The 23297-nt window shown below is 41.4% G+C and overlaps 1 protein-coding gene across 4 annotated transcripts in view; it reads right to left on the bottom strand.

Annotated features, from left to right (window-relative positions):
* Positions 1 to 23297, bottom strand: part of LOC141128907 (caspase-1-A-like) — a 58762-nt gene that overhangs the window by 21432 nt on the left and 14033 nt on the right. For 2 of the 4 annotated variants that reach the window (XM_073616550.1, XM_073616547.1), the window contains 7 exons: positions 21391 to 21651; positions 18367 to 18426; positions 15981 to 16040; positions 11856 to 11923; positions 9371 to 9544; positions 5765 to 6008; positions 3320 to 3469 (listed from right to left, as the gene is read on the bottom strand). In XM_073616550.1, the coding sequence (XP_073472651.1) occupies positions 3320 to 3469; positions 5765 to 6008; positions 9371 to 9544; positions 11856 to 11923; positions 15981 to 16040; positions 18367 to 18426; positions 21391 to 21502 (868 nt within the window). In that variant the 5' untranslated portion in view covers positions 21503 to 21651. The remainder of the gene's footprint in view (positions 1 to 3319; positions 3470 to 5764; positions 6009 to 9370; positions 9545 to 11855; positions 11924 to 15980; positions 16041 to 18366; positions 18427 to 21390; positions 21652 to 23297) is intronic. The other 2 variants (XM_073616548.1, XM_073616549.1) reach the window with 2 other exon arrangements.

Below are 23297 nucleotides of genomic sequence, written 5' to 3' on the forward strand. Positions count from 1 at the left end.
TTAGAAATCCGGATACATAGATACTTTGGTGCCCTGTATTTCCAGATTAGCCTTTTGTCTAGCCACGTGAAGGATAATATCTCTATCTTTATAGTGTAAGAGTTTCAGCAGGAAAGGTCTATCATTGCCCCCTGGTGGCGGTGGGCGAGAGGGCACCCTGTGAGCTCTTTCCACAGAGAAAAATGGAGTGAGGTTATTTTTACCAAACGTGTCAGCTAGCCAAGTTTCAATGAAGTCAACAGGGATCTTCCCTTCAGATTTTTTAGGCATGCCAACTATGCGGATATTACTCCGTCTCAGCCTGTTTTCCATGTCTTCTACTCTGGCCGCTGTGTCTGTCATTTTAGCAGCAGTCGTTTGAACATCTTGCAAAAGTGGAGGCAGCTCATCCTCTATGGAGTTCGCCCCCTTTCTCTGATCTTTTGCATGTCATATCTAATTTGCAGTATACCTTTCATGCTTCTAACTTCTGTGGACAATTAAGTGAGTGAGGAGGCATAGGTATAGACTGCAGTAAGGATGTCCTGCAGAGAGGGTTCTCTATGCTCAGGGTCAGAGGGGTCTGCTATTCCAGGAGGAGGGAGGGGAGACAAGAGGGTACTCACTGTGATTCCATGTGCTGCCGACGTTGCATGCTGTTCCATGTGCTGCTGTTTCACAGTGGGGCTGTTTTTTGCCGCTTTTGCTGCATACGATGTATGTGGCTGCTGCATTGATTTCTGGCCACCCGGATCACGGGCATACTTCTCCAGCATGGACGTGGCTGACCTGCAGCGGTCCTTCGCTGTGCGCTGCTGGAGTAGGGATCCGCCATGTTGGATCTGCGGCTCAGCATGCAGGCTCTCCTCCTGCCTTCTAGTCATCCCTGCCTTAGGTAGATTTCGACCGGGAGTCGCAGTAGGGGTAGCTCCACACTGGGAGCGGAGTGTCCATTCGTTTTCTTCCCATCAAATATCATGTATCACCATGCATATATACTACATACTGCAAAAAATGTCCTCAACATATGCATTAATACTACAGCATACTAGATGTCCTTAGTGGGTGATCATTTCTGTGCAATGACGTTAGGTACTACCAAAAACTATTTAAAGTGCTAGTGTTACAAAATTTCAAAAAATGTGCAATGTGCCAATATTACTTAGTGACCATCAAAATATCACATATCAACATGCATATGTACTACATAGTGCAAAAAAAGTCCTCAGCATATGCATAAACACCACAGTACACTGGATGTCTTCAGTGAGTGATCACTTCTGTGCAATGACGTTCCTTTTTTCAGTATATTGTGCTCCTAATTCACCACTTATCGTGACTTCACCACCACCTCATGCAATGGCCATTCACCAGATGTAATAAGAATAAGCACCTTTGGTTCATTAAGGATAACCAATCCGTTTGTGATGGGTCCAATAGCAGCCTTTCCAAGCAATATATTAGTACCTCTTGCTCTGTTCAGTGCTCATAAAGACATATGGCTAGCCATCATGGTATAGTATGTAACTTAATTTTATTAAAAAAGTTAAAAACATAGTTAAACTCGCATGTTATGGTGCCCTTGAGCCGGCATCTTTTCTGGAACTTGGAAGAACGTAACAAAAATCAGGTCCTGCCGATCTATCAGGTGCAGTGCAAAGCTGTGGTGCCTTCGGGTCTGGAACAGAGAAACTTTTCTAGGTAGTAGGTGATTGCTGGGTAATGTGTTTCGGAGGGGTCTCCTCTTTTGTCAGGCATCAGGTGTCCACAAATTTTCAGACACAGAGTGTATATGTGGTGGGCCATCATCTCGAGCAGCCGCTCGCAGGTGTCGCTCATGACGATCAAGCCAGTTGGTAGCTATAGCCGGGTTTTCAAAAACGTTTACAGAACCATCTGTTGCTATACGTAGTTTGTCCGGCTAAAGCATGGAATACATCACTGATATTGCTCCCAGGCGTTTCTTTACTTCAACGAATCTAGCCCTCTGCTTTTGGACTGCTGCTTAGAAATCCGGATACATAGATACTTTGGTGCCCTGTATTTCCAGATTAGCCTTTTGTCTAGCCACGTGACGGATAATATCTCTATCTTTATAGTGTAAGAGTTTCAGCAGGAAAGATCTATCATTGCCCCCTGGTGGCGGTGGGCGAGAGGGCACCCTGTGAGCTCTTTCCACAGAGAAAAATGGAGTGAGGTTATTTTTACCAAACGTGTCAGCTAGCCAAGTTTCAATGAAGTCAACAGGGATCTTCCCTTCAGATTTTTTAGGCATGCCAACTATGCGGATATTACTCCGTCTCAGCCTGTTTTCCATGTCTTCTACTCTGGCCGCTGTGTCTGTCATTTTAGCAGCAGTCATTTGAACATCTTGCAAAAGTGGAGGCAGCTCATCCTCTATGGAGTTCGCCCCCTTTCTCTGATCTTTTGCATGTCATATCTAATTTGCAGTATACCTTTCATGCTTCTAACTTCTGTGGACAATTAAGTGAGTGAGGAGGCATAGGTATAGACTGCAGTAAGGATGTCCTGCAGAGGGGGTTCTCTATGCTCAGGGTCAGAGGGGTCTGCTATTCCAGGAGGAGGGAGGGGAGACAAGAGGGTACTCACTGTGATTCCATGTGCTGCCGACGTTGCATGCTGTTCCATGTGCTGCTGTTTCACAGTGGGGCTGTTTTTTGCCGCTTTTGCTGCATACGATGTATGTGGCTGCTGCATTGATTTCTGGCCACCCGGATCACGGGCATACTTCTCCAGCATGGACGTGCCTGAGCTGCAGCGGTCCTTCGCTGTGCGCTGCTGGAGTAGGGATCCGCCATGTTGGATCTGCGGCTCAGCATGCAGGCTCTCCTCCTGCCTTCTAGCCATCCCTGCCTTAGGTAGATTTCGACCGGGAGTCGCAGTAGGGGTAGCTCCACACTGGGAGCAGAGTGTCCATTCGTTTTCTTCAGGGATATACACTCACGACAGGATGAATTGTATCAGGATACCGGAGCCGATTTGAGGCACGTCTGCTCACATGTCTGTCCAAGCCACGCCCTCTACAAATCCACTTTAAGTAATACTCTTCTATAGCTGTTATTTTTTTTTTTTTACATGTAGCCTCCATTGGGGATTTTTACACCTTCTGATAACATATTCTACAGGAACCTAAATATCTCTGAGCATCAGAGAGAACAAGTGAGTACAGGTTGCCAGGAGAAAGTGGGGGGACCAGGGGTAAGGTAAGTAACAATGCTAAGTACCCTAGGAAAATGAACATTTAACTTGTTGGAGGTGCCCCACTGCAAGAATATTTTTTTAAATATTTCCAGAGTTCAGCTTTAAGAAGACTGGGTACCTGGCGTAGTAGAACAAAAGCAGATAAAGTCAGTTTCCTTCTGAAGCATTCGCATGGCATCATGTTCCAAGGCATCATCTTCCAAATTTTCTTCAACATCACTAGGGGGGGCACAAGTACTGTCCGATACCAATGCCAGACTACGTTCACCTGAGATGAAAAAAAAAAAAAAAGAAAATAAGCCACTTCCTAACGTACAATAACTCTATATTTCAGTTATCTGATGAATTGCACTGCTGAAGAATAAAAAAAGATAGGGTCTTAGGGTCAGTCACTTGCAGTGAATGTTTGGTAAATTCACATTCATTACGTTATTGCTTGGAGGTGGGTAGGGGGCGGAGACAAAGGTGGACTCAGAAGGGGGGAGTTCCTGCACCTACTTTCTGAGAAAAAAAGCCCTGTTCAGAGGTAACACGATATGCTCACGATACACTTTTTTATATATTTGGTCAGATCCCATTAACAATTGCATTATCCTCTGACTTTTGGTAAATTTTGAAGTTTTAGGTGAAGTCCCCAAAATTAAAATAAAGGGATACATTATATAGCCAGAAATTAGAGGACATCTGACCAACACTTAATGGCCAAAAGTATGTGGACAACCCCCCAAATTAGACAATTGTGTGCATGCCCTTTTCTTTCCCAGATCGCCTGTGTGCCTGTGCACAAAGACAGGTTCATAAAGATATGCCTTAATTAGTTTAATGTGGAGTTCTGACCTCAACCCTATTGAACATCTTTGACATGTATTAAAACACAGATTGTGACCTAGGGCTTCTAACATCACTACCTAATCTCACAAATGCTCTTTTGACTGAATAGGCTCTCTTACCGGAAGACACACTGTAAAATCTTGGAAAAGCCTTCCTAGAAGTGCCAAAAAAGGTATGTGTGTTGGGGGGGTTGAACTGCAAATGAATGCTCATGGTAAAAAGGGAGAAAAGAGGCGCACCAACCTGTATGTAATAAATGAATGAGAAAAAGGCAAGAATGACAGGTACTTACAGTAATGACTGTATAATCGTCATCTGAACAGATGTGCTACTGGCGCAAAACTAAAAATATACTAGTTTGCTGCAATCATGTAAGCCTACACAAAAATGGTAGAGTATCAATAATATAATATAAAAGTGGATTGTGCTAACTTCTGTGTATGAAACCACTGCTGAAATATAGAATATCTATCCTTGGTAACGTGCTTTTCTATATCAATTAATATTGTGTCAAAGATATGCTGTCCACATAGTGTTACTAGTGACAAAATAATATTCCAAGAAGCTACCAAAAAACTGTTTAAAGTGCTAGTGCTAAAAAATATAACAAAATATTAAAAAATGTGCAATGTGCCAATATTACTTAGTGCCCATCAAATATCATGTATCACCATGCATATATACTACATACTGCAAAAAATGTCCTCAACATATGCATTAATACTACAGCATACTAGATGTCCTCAGTGGGTGATCACTTCTGTGCAATGACGTTAGGTACTACCAAAAACTATTTAAAGTGCTAGTGTTACAAAATTTCAAAAAATGTGCAATGTGCCAATATTACTTAGTGACCATCAAAATATCACATATCAACATGCATATGTACTACATAGTGCAAAAAAAGTCCTCAACATATGCATAAACACCACAGTACACTGGATGTCTTCAGTGAGTGATCACTTCTGTGCAATGACGTTCCTTTTCAGTATATTGTGCTCCTAATTCACCACTTATCGTGACTTCACCACCACCTCATGCAATGGCCATTCACCAGATGTAATAAGAATAAGCACCTTTGGTTCATTAAGGATAACCAATCCGTTTGTGATGGGTCCAATAGCAGCCTTTCCAAGCAATATATTAGTACCTCTTGCTCTGTTCAGTGCTCATAAAGACATATGGCTAGCCATCATGGTATAGTATGTAACTTCATTTTATTAAAAAAGTTAAAAACATAGTTAAACTCGCATGTTATGGTGCCCTTGAGCCGGCATCTTTTCTGGAACTTGGAAGAACATAACAAAAATCAGGTCCTGCCGATCTATCAGGTGCAGTGCAAAGCTGTGGTGCCTTCGGGTCTGGAACAGAGAAACTTTTCTAGGTAGTAGGTGATTGCTGGGTAATGTGTTTCGGAGGGGTCTCCTCTTTTGTCAGGCATCAGGTGTCCACAAATTTTCAGACACAGAGTGTATATGTGGTGGGACGCCCTCATTGTTCATTCATAGTTGTTGGGAACAGCTTACTTATTTTCAGGCATTAGGCTGCACATTTAAAGTGCAGATGCATGAGTTATGTATGTGAAGAAACAACGCACATTGGTAAAATCACTTTGGGATTGATATCTTTAAACTGCAAACCAAAGTATTGAGGCACTGATCTACCATTTTTTAACCTACCATACCCTAATCTGTTTTTTGAGGATTACTGCTAAAGCAGCAATTTTACTTACTTCCACGACAGGCCTGAATAATGATAATTTTTGGTTTATCTCGCAGTACACGGCAGTTCTTATTGTTGAATGTAGAGAAGATCTCATCAACATGTAGCGCATTTATTGCCCCCTCTTTAGATTCTTGGCTGTCAGTCCCACAGATAACATCTCTTTGACCATGAGACATAAATACTAGGAACGTGCTATCCGAAGTCATATGTTTCTCCTCAGCAGCAAAATCTTTCATTGTTTCCCGCATCTCCTGAAAGAATATCATATAGGAATAGTTAAGAAAAGGTTAAGGAAAAAAAATACCACATCTTTGATCTCACAGGGTTTCATGTATAAAAACTGAAGGAAATGAAAGCAAAACTCAAAACTTTTGGAGAAAAAAAAAAACACACCTAAAATTACATTTGGTGTGGTAATAAATTATTATTATTATTTTTTTTTTTTACTTGTTCTTGTTTTTGTGCTATTGTGAAACAAATGTAATGTTGCCTGAACATCAGTTTTATAAAGTAATTATCACTGCACTGGAATCTGTATATTGGAAAATGAAAACAGTTCATTTTATAGGCAAAATATGTATGCTGCTCCGGGTGGGTCCGCCACACACTCCCTTTTACCTCCTGTGTATTCAGGTGCAGGCACTGCTCTACCAGCCATATGGAACAAGTGCAATAGGATCCAAAGGGTAGCACACTTGAAAACTGCATCCATTTTATTCATAATCTTCAAAAGGCCATATACAACAAACGTAGACATCAGAATTAAGGAAACACCGCCAGCATGTTTTGCACTGCTAGGGCTTATTCATGACTAATGCGTTGACTGTGTTTCCTTGCTCCCAAGATGTCTACGCTTGCTGTATATGGCGTTTTGAAGATTATGATTAAATTGGATGCAGTGTGCAGCCTATTGGATCCTATTGAACTAATTACCTATAACATTTTCTTTTAATAAAGCACCAGATTTATTTATTTAGTATTAATCCCAGAGGTGGTGTCCAGGTTGTGTCATTGTAAAATAAGAAATCAATTATTGAGAGCAGCCTTTTTCATCCAGGGTTTCTCTACCTTGGCTGCATAGTTCCCATTACCAATGTCACTTAGCAGAGCCAGTGGCATTGCACAAATGCAGCCTCTCCTTTCACTTTTCTGCCCTTTAAAGTACAGGGCATGCTTCCCCTATGACCATCAATGTGAAGGAGAACTACACTAACCATCAATGTATGGGGCAGTCTTCCCAATCACCAGCAATGTAAAGAAACACTATTTTTTTGTTTGAAAAACACATTCTGCATTTCCTACCAGTACAACCACCCACTTTTTTCTAGTACAAATTCCAAACTGTAATTGTTAGTGAAAATAATGTATACAGCAACAAAAGGTGTAAAACTGATCTGCTCTGAGTGTCAATGATCGACTACAGGCAGCCATTACCCATCTCCTGAAAGTTGTGCCAATTCCAAGGCAGACCTATCATTGTGTACAATGCTGCACAGGTGTGTTCTGCTCTGGAGCTAGCAACAATCCAGGATTTCAAGCAATGATGGTCTCAAAAACTTGATTTGTGCAATCTAACAGCTCAGTTTTGCCATGTAACAGCTGTCCTAACAGGCTGTCTGTAAAGTGTAACTTTAGCTTAAAGGAAAAGTACCCCACTGTGGGTGGTACACAGTATGCTTTAATTTTCAGAGAGCAGAAAGTTAAGATGGTATAAATATCTCCCCAGAACCTACGCCAGAAGATCCATTGACTCGCTGATGGCAGTGTGTTCAAAGTGAGCAGTGTGAATAAGACTCCATGCCCTCTTAGGGGATAACCCTTACATTTAGGCATATACAGGTAAAAGCCAGTAAATTAGAATATTTTGAAAAACTTGATTTATTTCAGTAATTGCATTCAAAAGGTGTAACTTGTACATTATATTTATTCATTGCACACAGACTGATGCATTCAAATGTTTATTTCATTTAATTTTGATGATTTGAAGTGGCAACAAATGAAAATCCAAAATTCCGTGTGTCACAAAATTAGAATATTGTGTAAGGGTTAAATTTTGAAGACACCTGGTGCCACAAACTAATCAGCTGATTAACTCAAAACACCTGCAAAGGGCTTTAAATGGTCTCTCAGTCCAGTTCTGAAGCCTACACAAACATGGGGAAGACTTCAGATTTGACAGCTGTCCAAAAGGCGACCATCGACACATTGCACAAGGAGGGAAAGACACAAAAGGTTATTGCTGAAGAGGCTGGCTGTTCTCAGAGCTCTGTGTCCAAACACATTAATAGAGAGGCAAAGGGAAGGAAAAACTGTGGTCAGAAAAAGTGTACAAGCGATAGGGATCACCGCGCCCTAGTCAAGATTGTGAAAAAAAACCCATTCAAAAATGTGGGGGAGATTCACAAGGAGTGGACAGCTGCTGGAGTCAGTGCTTCAAGATCCACCACCAAGAGACGCTTGAAAGACATGGGTTTCAACTGCCGCATACCTCGTGTCAAGCCACTGTTGACCAAGAAACAGCGCGAAAACCGTCTCACCTGGGCTAAGGAAAAAAAGAGCTGGACTGCTGCTGAGTGGTCCAAAGTCATGTTTTCTGACGAAAGCAAATTTTGCATTTCCTTTGGAAATCGAGGTCCCAGAGTCTGGAGGAAGACAGGAGAGGCACAGGATCCACGTTGCCTGAAGTCTAGTGTAAAGTTTCCACCATCAGTGATGGTTTGGGGTGCCATGTCATCTGCTGGTGTCGGTCCACTCTGTTTCCTGAGATCCAGGGTCAACGCAGCCGTCTACCAGCAAGTTTTAGAGCACTTCATGCTTCCTGCTGCTGACCTGCTCTATGGAGATGGAGATTTCAGGTTCCAACAGGACTTGGCGCCTGCACACAGCGCAAAATCTACCCGTGCCTGGTTTACGGACCATGGTATTTCTGTTCTAAATTGGCCAGCCAACTCCCCTGACCTTAGCCCCATAGAAAATCTGTGGGGTATTGTGAAAAGGAAGATGCAGAATGCCAGACCCAACAACGCAGAAGAGTTGAAGGCCACTATCAGAGCAACCTGGGCTCTCATAACACCTGAGCAGTGCCAGAAACTCATCGACTCCATGCCACGCCGCATTAATGCAGTAATTGAGGCAAAAGGAGCTCCAACCAAGTATTGAGTATTGTACATGCTCATATTTTTCATTTTCATACTTTTCAGTTGGCCAACATTTCTAAAAAATCCCTTTTTTGTATTAGCCTTAAGTAATATTCTAATTTTGTGACACACGGAATTTTGGATTTTCATTTGTTGCCACTTCAAATCATCAAAATTAAATGAAATAAACATTTGAATGCATCAGTCTGTGTGCAATGAATAAATATAATGTACAAGTTACACCTTTTGAATGCAATTACTGAAATAAATCAAGTTTTTCAAAATATTCTAATTTACTGGCTTTTACCTGTATATGAGCTAGACCAGTTCAAAAATCATAGATATCCCCATCTAAAAAGTGCACTTAGGAAATTAAATTTACTTGGCATAGAAACAATGTAAAACTGTGAATTTAGACTAAAGCACACCAAAACACTTGCCAAAGGCCTAAAATAAAAAAATGTATAGTGAATTACCTGCACGGTCAGGTTGGTTTTTTTTACAACTTTGTATCCAAGCCCTTCCAACAGTTTCTCCATCCCATCCACATCACACTCTGCTCCATTTCTTAGGGTACAGTGTTCAAACTTGACATTACAAATGATCAAAGCAAGACGTGTACGCTCCTCCCGAGGCTTAATAGAGTAAATCTAAAGAAAGCCAACATTAAAATAGAGGTTTGAAAATACCATTTGCAAAAGTTAAAACGTTTAGACTTATTATTGCCAAAATTCTTGAACATCCAATTCAGATTTTAGCCCCCCCAATGTTCAACAGCAATAATAATCTGTCTATATCTACTTGAAACTGTACCCCTTATGAATATTATTATATTAATACTGTCTCATGAAAACAGGACATGTACTGTATGACAAAAGGAAATTTGGAGAGAATGATCAGGTCCATAAAGGCTTATTTGGAATATCTTACTTGTCATTATTAGTGGTCAAGTGCATAAGAGAAATACAACTTACCACCCTAAACATTCTCATAGTCATCTTGCTTAATACAACAACACAAAGCTGTCATAAGCAGCAGATGTCAGTATAAAACACACCATATATGAAAGAAAATGGTACATCAAAACATTAGGTCGAACCCAACAAAAAGCAAGTGTGCCCTGTGCTGCCAGAGACAAACTGTGGTCAGTCAGTAGGGATTTCTTGCATGTAGCCCAACATGTTTTTTGGAATGAACAATGTGTATTCCTTCATCAGGGAAAGTTATAAAAGAATAAAAGCATGTCAATGTTTAACTTTCAATTTTGACTGGGGTGTACCTATAACTGTAGGGTATCTTTGCATTTGAATTAAAAATCAAAAAAATAAAAACAACTTTAAGGCTGCTTTCATATTGAAAGCGCCGGCTGTTAGCGGTAAAGCGTTCCAAAGAAGGGGTTAAAAACGCCCACATTGCGGCTCTTCCGAAGTGCTTTTCAGGAGCTTTGGAAGCGCTGCCCAGTCATTTCAATGGTCAGGATGTGTTGTATACAGCGCTCCCAAACCGCCCCAAAGATGTTGCTTGTAGGACTTTTCCTAACATCCCGCAAGCGCACCGTCCCAGTGTGAAAAGACACACTGAAATGAATGGGAGGTGGTTTTCAGGTGCTATTTAGGGGCTATTTCTAGTGCTAAAATGCCTAAAAAAACCCTCAGTGTGAAAGGGGTCTAAGGTAGCCAAACCAATGTTAAGGTAGACATAGAATGGCATCTAGAAGATCCAACTTCAGCATGATCATTCTGTAGAACAAGTATGTCATTAACAGGTAAAATGGCACTGGCCTGGTATACATGTTTTGTGCCCCAGGGAGACACTTCCAGTATAACACGGAGAAGACAATAGAAATCAGTGAAGAAATGCTTCCTATGGTCTGATTCACACCTATGCAGGTTGCATATTCCAGGTGCATTTTGTATTTTTTAATACACATTTTTGATTCATTACAATCCTTGGCCCTTTCCATAAAATGCAGAGATGTGAACTACATCCGTAGGAAACCATGTTAAATGGACTGTAGTGTGTTTATGCAAAACTGAAAATGCACTAAAAAATGCATAGGTGTGAACCAGGCCAAAGCAATCAATTCTAAGAATGTTTTTGCTGAACTGTGTTTGCAACCGTTGGAGGTAACCCAAAATCATAATTGTTTCCCAATCTGATCATTATCCGCCAGATCATCTGGTGCCAGTGGTTATCTTTGCTGTAAGTAACAAACATAACACAACTGTATCATGGCTGGAATATAAGGCGTCCCCTCACTAAAGTATAAATAATTAATGTGCAAATTTTCATGTCTGGAATTTTTGTTTCTCTGAAATGCTTGTTACTATCTGCTACTTAAAATGATTGAGCAACTTTACTTTGAATTTTAGGTTTTGTATACAAACTAGCATAGCTTATACAATTTATATTTGCTCTTGTGGCATCTATCAACTTAAAATATGACACCTACAGGCTAATTTAATAAATTGTGGAAGGAGCTAAGCACTATGCGCAACATGAATAACTACCAATATAAATTCACTTTACTGAAGATAGACAAGAACAAGATGGTTCTGATTAGTTGTTATGGATACTGTCCTTTTTTTTAGCCCTTATTCACATTGAATGCAGCTTTGAAATTGTGCGACTATCTGAAATCACAAGATTTCAAAGCCGCATTTCAGTGCGACTTCAGGGGCGACTTGAAAGACATCTGTGTAGCTTCATGCACAGATGTCTATTGAAGTCGCACCTGACATCTGCTAAAGTAGTGCAGGAACTACTTTTGCAAATTTGCTGCGCCGCACCGATTGGATGGGTGCCATTTCTGACAATAGGCTGCGACCTGTCATGCGATTTCACCTGTCAAATCGCATGACAAATCGCTCCAATATGAATGAGGGCTTAGTGCTTTGGCCCTTGTAGAGTTTATTTAATAAGCTTGTCAGTGTTATAATCATCTTCAATATTTATACATACGTGATCCCGTTCTTCGGTGGAAATTCTCTCATATTCCTCCTTTGAACACAGCGTGATGCCATTAATGGCTAAAAATCAAATGATTAAAAAACATTAGTAAATGCTTACAATTCATATCGCCCTACTGCCTAACAGGATTAAGATACCTTTTAGGATTTTTTATAAAGTAAATGCTGTAAACTACTTGAGTAGTAGTGAGAAATTAACATTCTGCACGCCCCAATTCATGCACCTTCACACCTCAGATCACTTTCCCCCCTGCACATCTGCCTCACCTCTGTACCCCCCTGCTCATCTGTCCCGCCACTGTAACCCCCTGTACATCTGCCCCACCACTGTACTACCCTGCTCTTCTGTCCCATCACTGTAACCCCCTTCTCATCTGCCCCACCACTGACCCGCCTGCACATCTGTCCCACCACTGCAACCCCCTGCTCATGGGTTCCACCAAAATAACTCCTTTCTCCTCTGCACCCCTCTGCACATCTGCCCCACCTCTGTACCCCCCTGATCCTCTGCCCCACTGCTGTAACCCCCTGCTCATCTGTCCCACCAATGTACCTCCTTTCTCCTTTGCCCGCCACTGTACCCCCCTGTACATCTGTACCACCTCTGTACCCCCTGCTCTTCTGCTCAACCACTGTAACCCCCTGCTCATGCGTTCCATCAATGTACCTCCTTCCACTTCTGCCCCACTGCTGTACCCCCCTGCTCTTCTGTCTCACCACTGAACCCCCTTCTCATCTGCCCCAACACTGAACCCCCACGCTCATCTGTCCCACCACTGTAACCCCCTGCTCATCTGCCCCATCACTATACCCCCCTGCTTTTCTGTCCCACCGCTGAACCCCCCCACTCATCTGTCCCACCACTGTAACCCCCTGCTCATCTGCCCCATCACTGTACCCCCTGCTCTTCTGTCCCACTGCTAAACCCCTTTCTCATCTCTTCCACCACTGTACCTCCCTGCACATCTGCCCCAATGCTGTACCCTCGTGCTCTTCTGTCCCACCTCTGAACCCCTCCTGCTCATTTTCCCTACCTCTGCACCCTCCTGCTCATCTGCTCCACTGCTGTACCCTCTTCTCATCCATGATATGCGTAATATGAAGAGTGGTGAAAGGAAGCAGAAAGGAGACACATCTACTTGTCCTGGCACACTCATCCAGCTGATCCACCTCTCGCATCCAGCCCACATGCTTGTATGTGATGTATGTGATGTCACATACAAGCATATGAAATGGTTGCGCAACGATGAGCTCAGGTCAGGGGTATTTTCTGAAAGCAGGGGGCTTGTGTGCAGGATCATAAGTTGGGCCCCCGCAGCTGAGAAAAAGTGCACCGCTGCAAAAGTTGGGTGTGATTTTCACTGAGCTGAATACTGTCTCTGGCTTAAAGGGACACATAGTGCAGGGGTTCAGTAGTAAATGACACAAAGATTCAGGAATAATTTCAAGTTAAAGTTTCCAGAAGCTCAACAGTAATTCCACAAACTGTGACCTGATTGTGGTTTTCTCAATCACAGTGAAATCCCTTCTTTCTGAGATTGGTAGTGGCAACCAAGTGAGTCATCTTCCTCCAGATGGTGGGCGGGGCTAGTAGGACTGTGATTGGCTTTAGCAGTGGCCAATGACAGTCCTCCTCCTCCTGGAAACAGAACTGCACCCAATCTCTTCCCCATCACAAGAGCTGACGATTGCAGCTACAGCAAAGTTAGAGAACCAAACAATGTTTTTTTCCATCTTTTACAATGCACAGTGCCTCCCCCTCAGTGCAGGTGCAGCATGGGGAATTCTGAAATTGGAATGCAATAGTGTCTCACTGACACTTTCCTGCACTTCTCTGCTGATGGGGCAGGAGTCGAGTGCCGGCAAAAGAGGCTTTGCGTGCAGCTTGCGGCACCCGTGCTGGGGTTGCCTAACCCTGCTATAGCAGCTACAGGTAGTCATTAAAATGTATCTAATGACACCAGAGAGCTGTAACTGGTTGAGCAGCCAAGAGGAGTGGCTTGGGGGGGACCAGTTCTGCAAAAGGAAGGAAATCAGTGGGAGTGAGAATTGAGGCAAGTATTGCACCCAATTTCTGATCCGCTTAGACCAGAGATCTCCAAACTTTCTAAAGAAAGGGCAAGTTTACTGTCATTCAGACTTTAGCGGGACCGGACTGTGCCCAGTGGGGAGTAAACAATGCCCGAGCTTTGGTATTAGGGGAAGATATAGTTGGTGTCGTTGAGAGGAATAGTGCCCCATTTTTGTTGTCAGTGGAACGAATTATGCCAGATCGTTGATGTCACTGGAAGGAACAGTGCCCCATTGTTGGTGACAGTGGCGGGAATTATGCCTTAAGGGCCAGATAAAGGCAAGCAAAGGGCTGCAGTTTGGAGACCACTGCCCTAGACTAAACAAGCATTTAATCTATGCCGTGCTAGGGGGCACTGCATGGGTACATTTTACAGCAGCTCAGAGTAGGGCTTTAACCTAAAGAAAAAGCAAAACAGAAAAGTAACAGGGGTATGGCTAGTGATGAACATGGGAGGACATGCAAGTCCAGAGCTTTGCACCCACAGAAGTACAGAGCCAGCAAAACCAGCTGCAAATTGCCTCTCCAGAAACCAAAGATGGCACAGGGGACACCATGGCTGCCAATTAGTCACAGAATCAGGTCTCCTGGACACATCCTGGACATAAGTAATGGAACCAAGTCTCCTGGACACATCCAAACAAGCGGCTCATGAGCATTATACAGATGGTTATGGGTCTCCTGAACACACACAGGGGAATGCTAACATACAGGTCTGCCTCACCACCAGACTCCCCTAGATCACTGCTGATCGTCAGTCCTGCTGCATCACCATGAGGATCTATTCTTCAAATTTTTTGGGAGTGCCTCTCAAACATTTTGAACGAAGTTAAAATAATCACACAAAAGTTTATTTATTTTCCAATTCCCTATTCCAGCTTTCTTTCTGCTCCATCATAATACCATTCCATGGAAATCATATGTTCAGTGTTAAGCTATCTGGTAAATGCCACCAGGGCATGCACCCCAACCCTTTGGTGCAGACAGGAACCCTGCACTTTACTTAGACAGAAATGATTCTATTGGATAGAATATGCTTACTGCACTGTTACCCTGAGAGATGTCCTGGAACCTATATTTTTACAAACCTGACAAACCAGAGTAGGAATCGCTTCCCCTCCATTACTGGGTTTGATAAATCATGAACATGCCACATGTTATTTCTTCAGACACCTCGAGGGAGACGAACGCTTCCACATACCTCCCCCCTTATATACCTTGCTACAGTATTGGATTTAGAGGGACTTATCCGGCATTACACATTACAGGTGTTGCTATTAGGATCACTAGATACAAAGTGGTATCATTATTATGGTGTGCTTCTGAACTATACTCTACTTTCTGGAACTATTACCCTAAAGCACCAGTCTGAAATGAAGGCCCCCTTGACAGTTATAGAAATTGGAGATCTTTACTAGTGGAAACTGTGATTCCCACTTTATTATCTACTCTGTGTGTCACCATATCCTGGCATATGAGCCTGTTGCAGGCCGTTGTAGGGGGGCTCTCACGGGTCTATGTGGTCAGTATTGCGGCTGTTTGGAATCTGCGGTGAAAATATATTCAAGTACCTGAAGAAGCGACTTTTTGGTCACGAAACATGTTGAGCAGAATTCTTTTATACTAGGAGGATGAGTGGAACCCCCAAATTTAGAGGAGTATACATGTGGATGCATCAATATGAATTGTCACTTAGTATATTGCTAATATCCTCTAGGGTTAACCACATAGGGTCCTACCTATTTTAGATGCTTTATGTGATGTCATTGTATGTATTGTGGAATATATTTCTAATGTCATTTAATAAATTGTTATACGTGCCTTTAAAGTCCATTCGTTTTTTCTCTATTTACTTCATACAGCATTGGGATAGGGCAAGTGTATACTATTATTAGGTGTCCTTTAGCCACCTGAGGGTGCTGGTATTAATTCAATAAATCATGAACATGTCACATGTTATTTCTTGATGCCAAAATGGTCAAAATGAAAAAACAGGCTGCCCCTCTTCTGCAACTGTTTCATTATTTAACACTACATAACACTTACTTGTCTGGCTGGGTGGCTTAACATTCTGTTCCTGTTTAGGCAATGGGGATTCTGAAGGTGCTAAAAATATAGGAAAAATTGGTGTAAATGGAACTGGTTCTTAAATAGTGAAGACTGAATGATGAAACTGAAACATATACAAGCGTTCATAAATAGAGGGGAAAAAAATATTCCTAATGCAATTTTTCTGAATAGATTCAGCAGAAACATTTCAGTACGTTGGAAGATTTCTGCAATGAATGCTAGTATTTGGATGTATATCACTCATCCTTTAATCAATACCTATTCATACCTATAACTACCTATTTACCGTAAAGGATAGTCATAGTTTAATTGCAAATAAAACCTTCTTCTTTCTCTCTCATTTGCTTAGTTTTGTACTGTACTGAGTGGGAAAGAACTTTTGTCAAGCTTTTTACTGCTGCCTGGGTCCCTATGCAGGAGATTTCTTTTCACTTACTTATTTAATGCCACAGCATTAAATACAAGACAGAGGCACTAACTCTATCCAAACCTACAAGAAGCTAAAGTGAGGGACAGGACAGATATGACTGGAAGGGGAAGGAAGTGAGGGGATATCTAGGACAAAGAAATAATGAAAAAAACAACATAGAATAAAAAGGATTTTTATAAAAGTTGCTTTAAATGCATGTGAAAAATATATATCAAGGGGTATTGGTCAAGGTTTGTGTCTGCTGTATCTTCTTCAGCTAATTAATAATGCAGTCATCAAAATGCTATAGTGATATATAATACTGAAATATGATAGAATAATGGGATAAATTTGTGTACACTGCTATTCTAAAAAAAAGAAAAAATCTAAAATATGCACTTCCATCTAAATTACGTTGTTTTTTTATTTGGGAGCATACAACTATGCAAATGTAACACCAGATCATCTTCCAGGGCAATTATTGAATTCTGTAAGGCACAATGCATCTACATCTTTGAGCAAAACTTACCAAGAACATGCAGATTGCATGATCAAACATTTTTCCTTTTCAGTGGCTTTTGGTTTCATCTGCAACAGATACAGCCACTATATTAACTACCAAACCTGACATATGGGTAGTCAGGATGGGTAAAAACCGTTATTCTTCAGGGGACAATTAACACCTGACAACTGCATACAGAGACCAGTAAGGACTCAGTCATCACACCTTTCATCTTGCCCAAATAATTTGTTATGCAGAATATAATTTATGGCATACAATTTCACTAATACCATCCACCGAGTTGCTAAAATAAAAAGCAAGAGACATGCATCCACTTATCTTTCGAATACTGTGAAAAAATACATGCATATTGAGACCGCATGATAAAACATTTTGAATGAGCAAGTACAGTCACTGTTAACGCACACATGCTGCAGCGCACCACAATGCACCGTGCATTGCAAAAATCATGTAGGGATAGTATCATTTATTGTGGTGCCTTGGCAGCCTATTCAAAATAAATGGGCAGTGTTAACGCAATGCTCATTCATGTGCAAAATACTGCATGTTATCATATGTATGGTAACACACCACAGGAAAAGAAAGAAAGGCTGCACATCAACGAAAATGATCCAACGTAATTTTATTAATCCAACATGAGTCACACACAACAGCCACCAAGATTAAGACCCAGGAGGTGACGTGTTTCACACTGTCTTTAGTGCTTCTTCAAGCACTTCAAAGGTTTGAAGAAGCACTAAAGACAGTGTGAAACGCATCACCTCCTGGGTCTTAATCTTGGTGGCTGTTGCGTGTGACTCATGTTGGATCAATAAAATTATGTTGGATCGTTTTCGTTGGTGTGCAGCCTTTCCTTCTTTTCCTATTGTCTTCGGTGGTGAGCCGTGGTTAGCACCCAGCGCATCTTGGTTACACTGATTTGCTCACCTAGAGCGGCACTCCTTCTTCTTGAACTTTTTTGGTAACACACCACAGTATATTGGAAAGTCTGAGTTCACGCTGGTGCGAACACAGGCATCACATGTGATTCGCACCGCATTACACCCAGATCACATGCGATGTCTGTACGATGCAAATTCAGCCATACAAACTGTATGGCTGAAATCACATTCGCACCAAAATGGTGCAGGACCTTTTTTTTCGCCTGCACTGGAATCAGATCGCATGGGTGTTCACACCCATGCGATCCGATTTCTGTACCATTTGACAGTTCGCACTGCGATCTGTGAACCAATCTGAGGGTGTCATTAACTTTCTATTGACACACGCAGTGGTTTGCAGAGGGGCAGTATAAACTGCATGAGAGTTACATGCAATGCGGGAACCCGAACTGGAATCGCAATGGTTCCCACATCGCATATGTGTGAACCCAGCCTGGGTTCCATACATGATTAAACATTTAAATATTTAAAACACATTGTAACACTTACTTTTTTGGCTAGGTGGCTCAGCCTTAGTTTCTTGTTTGGACAATGGGAGTTCTGTAGGTGCTAAAATACAAACAAAATTCTATGTGAAAACCCACATACCTTAATGGTCTGTGGACAGGGTGGATTTGATTTAAACCAAGTCGATTTAAATCATGATTTAAATCACTAGTAAAATGGCTTGATTTAAATCAACTCGATTTAAATCATAATTTTTAAAGAGCAACTGTCATCTCTGTCCTGCAGCAGCTCCTTCTCTGACCCGCTGTTGACTCACCGATGGTCCCATTCACTTAAAGGGATGGCTGGTGATGTGGCAGTGACACAAGAAGGTGAGGGATGTGGCGGCAGCAGGTGAGGGGATGCCCACTAACAGGCGCTGCCATGATGGGTCTGAAATGACAGGTGCTCCTTAAATGCAAGTTCTCATTCTTGCTGGTAGTTAGAATATTTAATATTTGCAAACAAAATGAAGGTTTCCTGATTAGAATAATAAGCTGTCAGGTTAGTAAAACAGAGATATCAGAACAGATTCATTCATGCAGTTTGTAGTGTACGGAGATTTGCAAAACAATGGGATAAAGGAATATTCCTGAACTTTGTTTTATCTCATGTTTACTGTGAAATTGTGTGAATACATCAATGCAAGGCATGTTATCTCAGCTTGCAGAGCTTGGATTCATTGAATGAATTTACCAAAAATGTAAATATTGCAGAATATACAGCCTCATGCTACATAAATAAGCTCCATTTCATGTTGAATAAACTAAATAGAAAACTATCTTTAGATAGATTTTTACTCCAAAAGCATTTTATTAAAATAATTAAAAATAAAGAAAGAAAGAAAATCAGATTTAAATAAAAAAAAAAAATCAGATATTTTGTACTTATTTTTTTAAATCATTGAATTATATCCACCCTGTCTATGGAGCAGGTGGGGTGGGCAGCCTGTGCACTCCTATTATCAGGGGGGAAGCCAATTAGACAAGGTTTGGTATTAACCCTCAGAAACCTTAGCTACTGGCATGTGTAGGTATCTTATAGACACCAGATTGTGATGGATTTCTGATTAGTAACATAGTGGGAAATTTAGGAGTACTACTTTTCAAAGAACAGGGTAGAGTACTAACTACATCATATTTATGAGTCTGCAACTTGCAAATGTGATGGGGAAGCTTGAATAGTACTGACCACTATTGGAATGGAGGGAGGATGTATGGAATGTGTAAACCCTTCAAATGTCTATAGCCATAAAGGTGTCCATAAACATCAGAACACATGCGATGTCTGTGTTCGCACCAGTGTGAACTCAGACTTTCCAATCTACTGTGGTGTGTTACCAAAAATATTGTCACCACAAATTAAAAGTTCTTGTTGCATGTAGCTCTTTGTCCAATGCTGATCCATGCTGTATATACTGACAATGCACCCCAATTTGACCACACTGCTCAGAAGGAGAAGAATGTTTAATGAGGTATCATTTACAGTGGTTGTGTGGTCAGCCAGGTGCTAGTAAAGAACAGCATCCATGGTTGCCTGGATGTGCCTAGGAGAAGTACATACATACTATTTTGCCAGAGTCAGTGCAGTTCTTTGAGGTTATTTGCCCAGCTAAAACACTGGAACAATCCTTTTCAGACACCTTGCTAACACAACAAGAGCTAAACCAGGACACACAGTATGTGTGTATTACCCCACAGTAAGTAATCTGATTTTCCATTTTAATGTTATATTTTGCAAAGTGAGAGGGAGCGATGGCTACAGTTCTGTGCTGTAGTTTCCCCTTAGGAACACCCATAAACTGGGCTTCAACGTGGGTGGAGTGGTCAGCAAGCACAAACAGACATAAAGATTTGTTTTCATTGCACAACACAGCCATGTATCACAACAGGACCAAGTGCTACATGCACTTGGTCTCCTGGGAGATTCAACAATTAATTTTAAAGTTGTGGTAATAATTCTTTAAAGTAGAAGGAATGGCCTCACAATAACTCACCAGTTAAATGTTGTTGCCCTTAGCTGTGATCTGCCCTATACAGTATAACTTTTGTAAAAAATCGCTTCCTGAATACTGTGATTTTTTTTCCATGTGGTGTTTCTCTGTACAGTGGAGGATCCAACAATAATGCTGACTATCAGGGGGTGTGATATCATCCTGCCAGCATCCATAGCTCCCTGAGTTCCAACCATTGTCAGTTGGGAGAAGAGGTCCCACCAACCAACCACAGAGAGAGGGAAGTGTGCTGGAGTGCTCGAGCTTTGGTGTGACGTGACCACATAGAAAACAAAAACAGTGTTCAGGAAGCAATTTATTACAAAATACAGGGAGTATCAGGATGAGCAACATTTGTACCTGGTGGACTATTGCCTGCTTTTCCTTTCCTCCAACTTTAAATTAAAAGTACAGCTTGTGATTTTCCATAGACCTTTAAAGGTCTAACCCCTAAGGTAAGAAGAAGTGAGGTTAAGCGGACGTTTTATGTGCAGTTCAGTTTAGCAGGAGTTTTTAGGTGCAGGCTGAACAACAGACAGAATTCATCCAAGCTCACCCATTTAAAATTTGAATGGTGTTGTTCTTTGTAGTGAAATTCCAATCCAAACTTTTTGGAATGGGAAAAGATTAGGACCTCTGTCAGTCTAAGGCCCCATTTACACTTTCATTAGATGTGGGAGACCTAGCAGGGGTTCCCAGCAAATAGCTGAGGGTAGAAGACCAATTAAAAGCAATAGGAGGCAGACATCTCTTACAGCTATTCGCAGCCGCTCACATGCAATCATTAAAACAGCGATTACCTGTGAATGATTAGACTGGAAGAAGGCTGTTTGCAGCCAGGGTTGATAATTCGCAGGTAATCACTACTTGAGCTATTACATGTGAGCGGCCACAAATAGCTGCGTAAGCAGTCAACATTGCTTTCTACTTGGCTTCTGCCTGCAACTAAGTGCTGAGGACACCTCCTGGGTCTCCTACATCTAATTACTAAGGGAATCTCTAAGATCTAATTACAGATAATTGCAGAAGATCACCTGTTATCCCCAGTTTTGCGCTAAGCATCGAGTCTCTTATTGCTACTCTCTGAATCAGGAAGTTGCTAGATGCGTCTCCCTTTTTCCTTACAGAATCAACCAGGACCCGCATTTTGTCACTTGAAACACGGTTTTCTTCATCGATATATTCCACTTCTCCATCATTTAATATCTTTCCATCAAGTAAGTCATCCAGTAGAGCCTTTACAAGTGCCTTGTTGCAGCCTTCAACTAATCCCTTTCTTAGTGCATGTAGTTGATCTGGAAAACAAATATTTATATTATACAGGGAGAAAATTGGTTTGTGAAAAATAAAAATAAAACATAGGAAAATACCGCACACATGGGGCAAATGATTTGATTACTATATAGCCTCTGTGGTAGCCATAGAAGACTGCTGTGCAGCGGAAATATGCCTGAACGCAATAGTGGGCATTGGCCATCATCGTTCCTGTGCATTTATAAGGATGTCAGATAATTACTATATTGATTCAATAGGCTCACTTTTTACACCTAATAATATGGTGATGGAGGATTTAAGAGGTATTACATTCATGTTTATTTTACAAAGCTTGCAATTTAAATTTCTGTGTTTTCTAACATAATCTAAATCCAGAGTGGTCAAACATGTATTCCGTTGATTGAACATATTATAATAATTTATTCGCCATAGATAGTATCTCCTAGTCTACATTTCTTTAGTTATGATCAATCAAGGTGGCCCTTGCAGTACCTGTTTGCACCTCTTGGCTACTTTAGATTCCTGTGCTTAAGTGAAATATCTTCATTCTTCACTCATTGGCCACACCTTGCTACACCTAGTCGTCTTTACCATGTCCAGATGCCTAAATGCATTGAGTTGCGATTGTGATTGGCCGATTAGCATTTTGTGTTACCAAGCAATTGAACAGATGTACCTAATAAAGTGGCCGGTGAGTGTATATTATATGCAGGAGTCCTATTAGTGCTAAGCCCTGCCCTCTTCCTGCTAAGATTTACCCCCTATGTTGAGCGTGTGTGTGGTACGTGCACATAACTACATCTCAGATAGAAAATCGGTATGAACGGTTATTCCTGTTCACAAGTGGAAGGACCTACCTCTTATTCCTGAGTCTTCTTAATGCTTCTTCGATGTAAGGGAACCCTAGTAGACCAGCAGGGAGGCTTGAGAACGATAGGACCAAGTATGATTTATACAGGAAAGGTCAAGATTTGCATATACCTTCAGCAGTCTATCCCTGGAATTTATAAAGATTGGCACAGACAGATTTTGCAAAAGTGTCTCTCATGTGTTCTAAAAGTGTTGCAGAATGCGCCAAATTCATGTACTTGTCTAGAACTTGTACCTGAATTTGTCGCATGCTACGCCACTTTTCGAATACACGAGACACTTTTGCTAAATCTGTCTGTGCCAGTTTTCCCCCCTGTACGCCAAAAGACAGTTGGTCTTAATTAGCTCCATTTTCAGAAGATACAAAGGGTCGTTTTTTTTTTGCAAAATCTTTTTATTAAGTTTTAAAGCAAGATACACACACTTAGTGGAAATCTGCCCACGTTGGGCAGGGGCAGGGCCAAGGCCACACAAAAAAAGGCCCGGTGTAAAAGGGTTGGTATTTTATTTTTAATTTGGTACATTAATTGTGCCACAATGTAAAAGTGGTGCATTTTAAAATTATCTGAATTTGGTGAACGAGTCGCTGTCAGAACTAAAAGGGTCACAAATGCTTCATGAATTTGGCACAATACATGAACAAGAGGCATTAATGCCAGAAAAGTTGTGCAGCCCCCTTATTGAATTCCCCATAATATCTTTGGATCAACTGATGGCTATGATATGCAGATGTCGTTGAAGATGACTGCTACATGTTCAGTTTATATTGGCATCTGTCATCTTACCATACCTCCTC

The sequence above is a fragment of the Aquarana catesbeiana genome, linkage group LG02 (assembly GCF_042186555.1).
Source record: "Aquarana catesbeiana isolate 2022-GZ linkage group LG02, ASM4218655v1, whole genome shotgun sequence".
In the NCBI taxonomy this organism is placed as follows: Eukaryota; Metazoa; Chordata; class Amphibia; order Anura; family Ranidae; genus Aquarana; species Aquarana catesbeiana.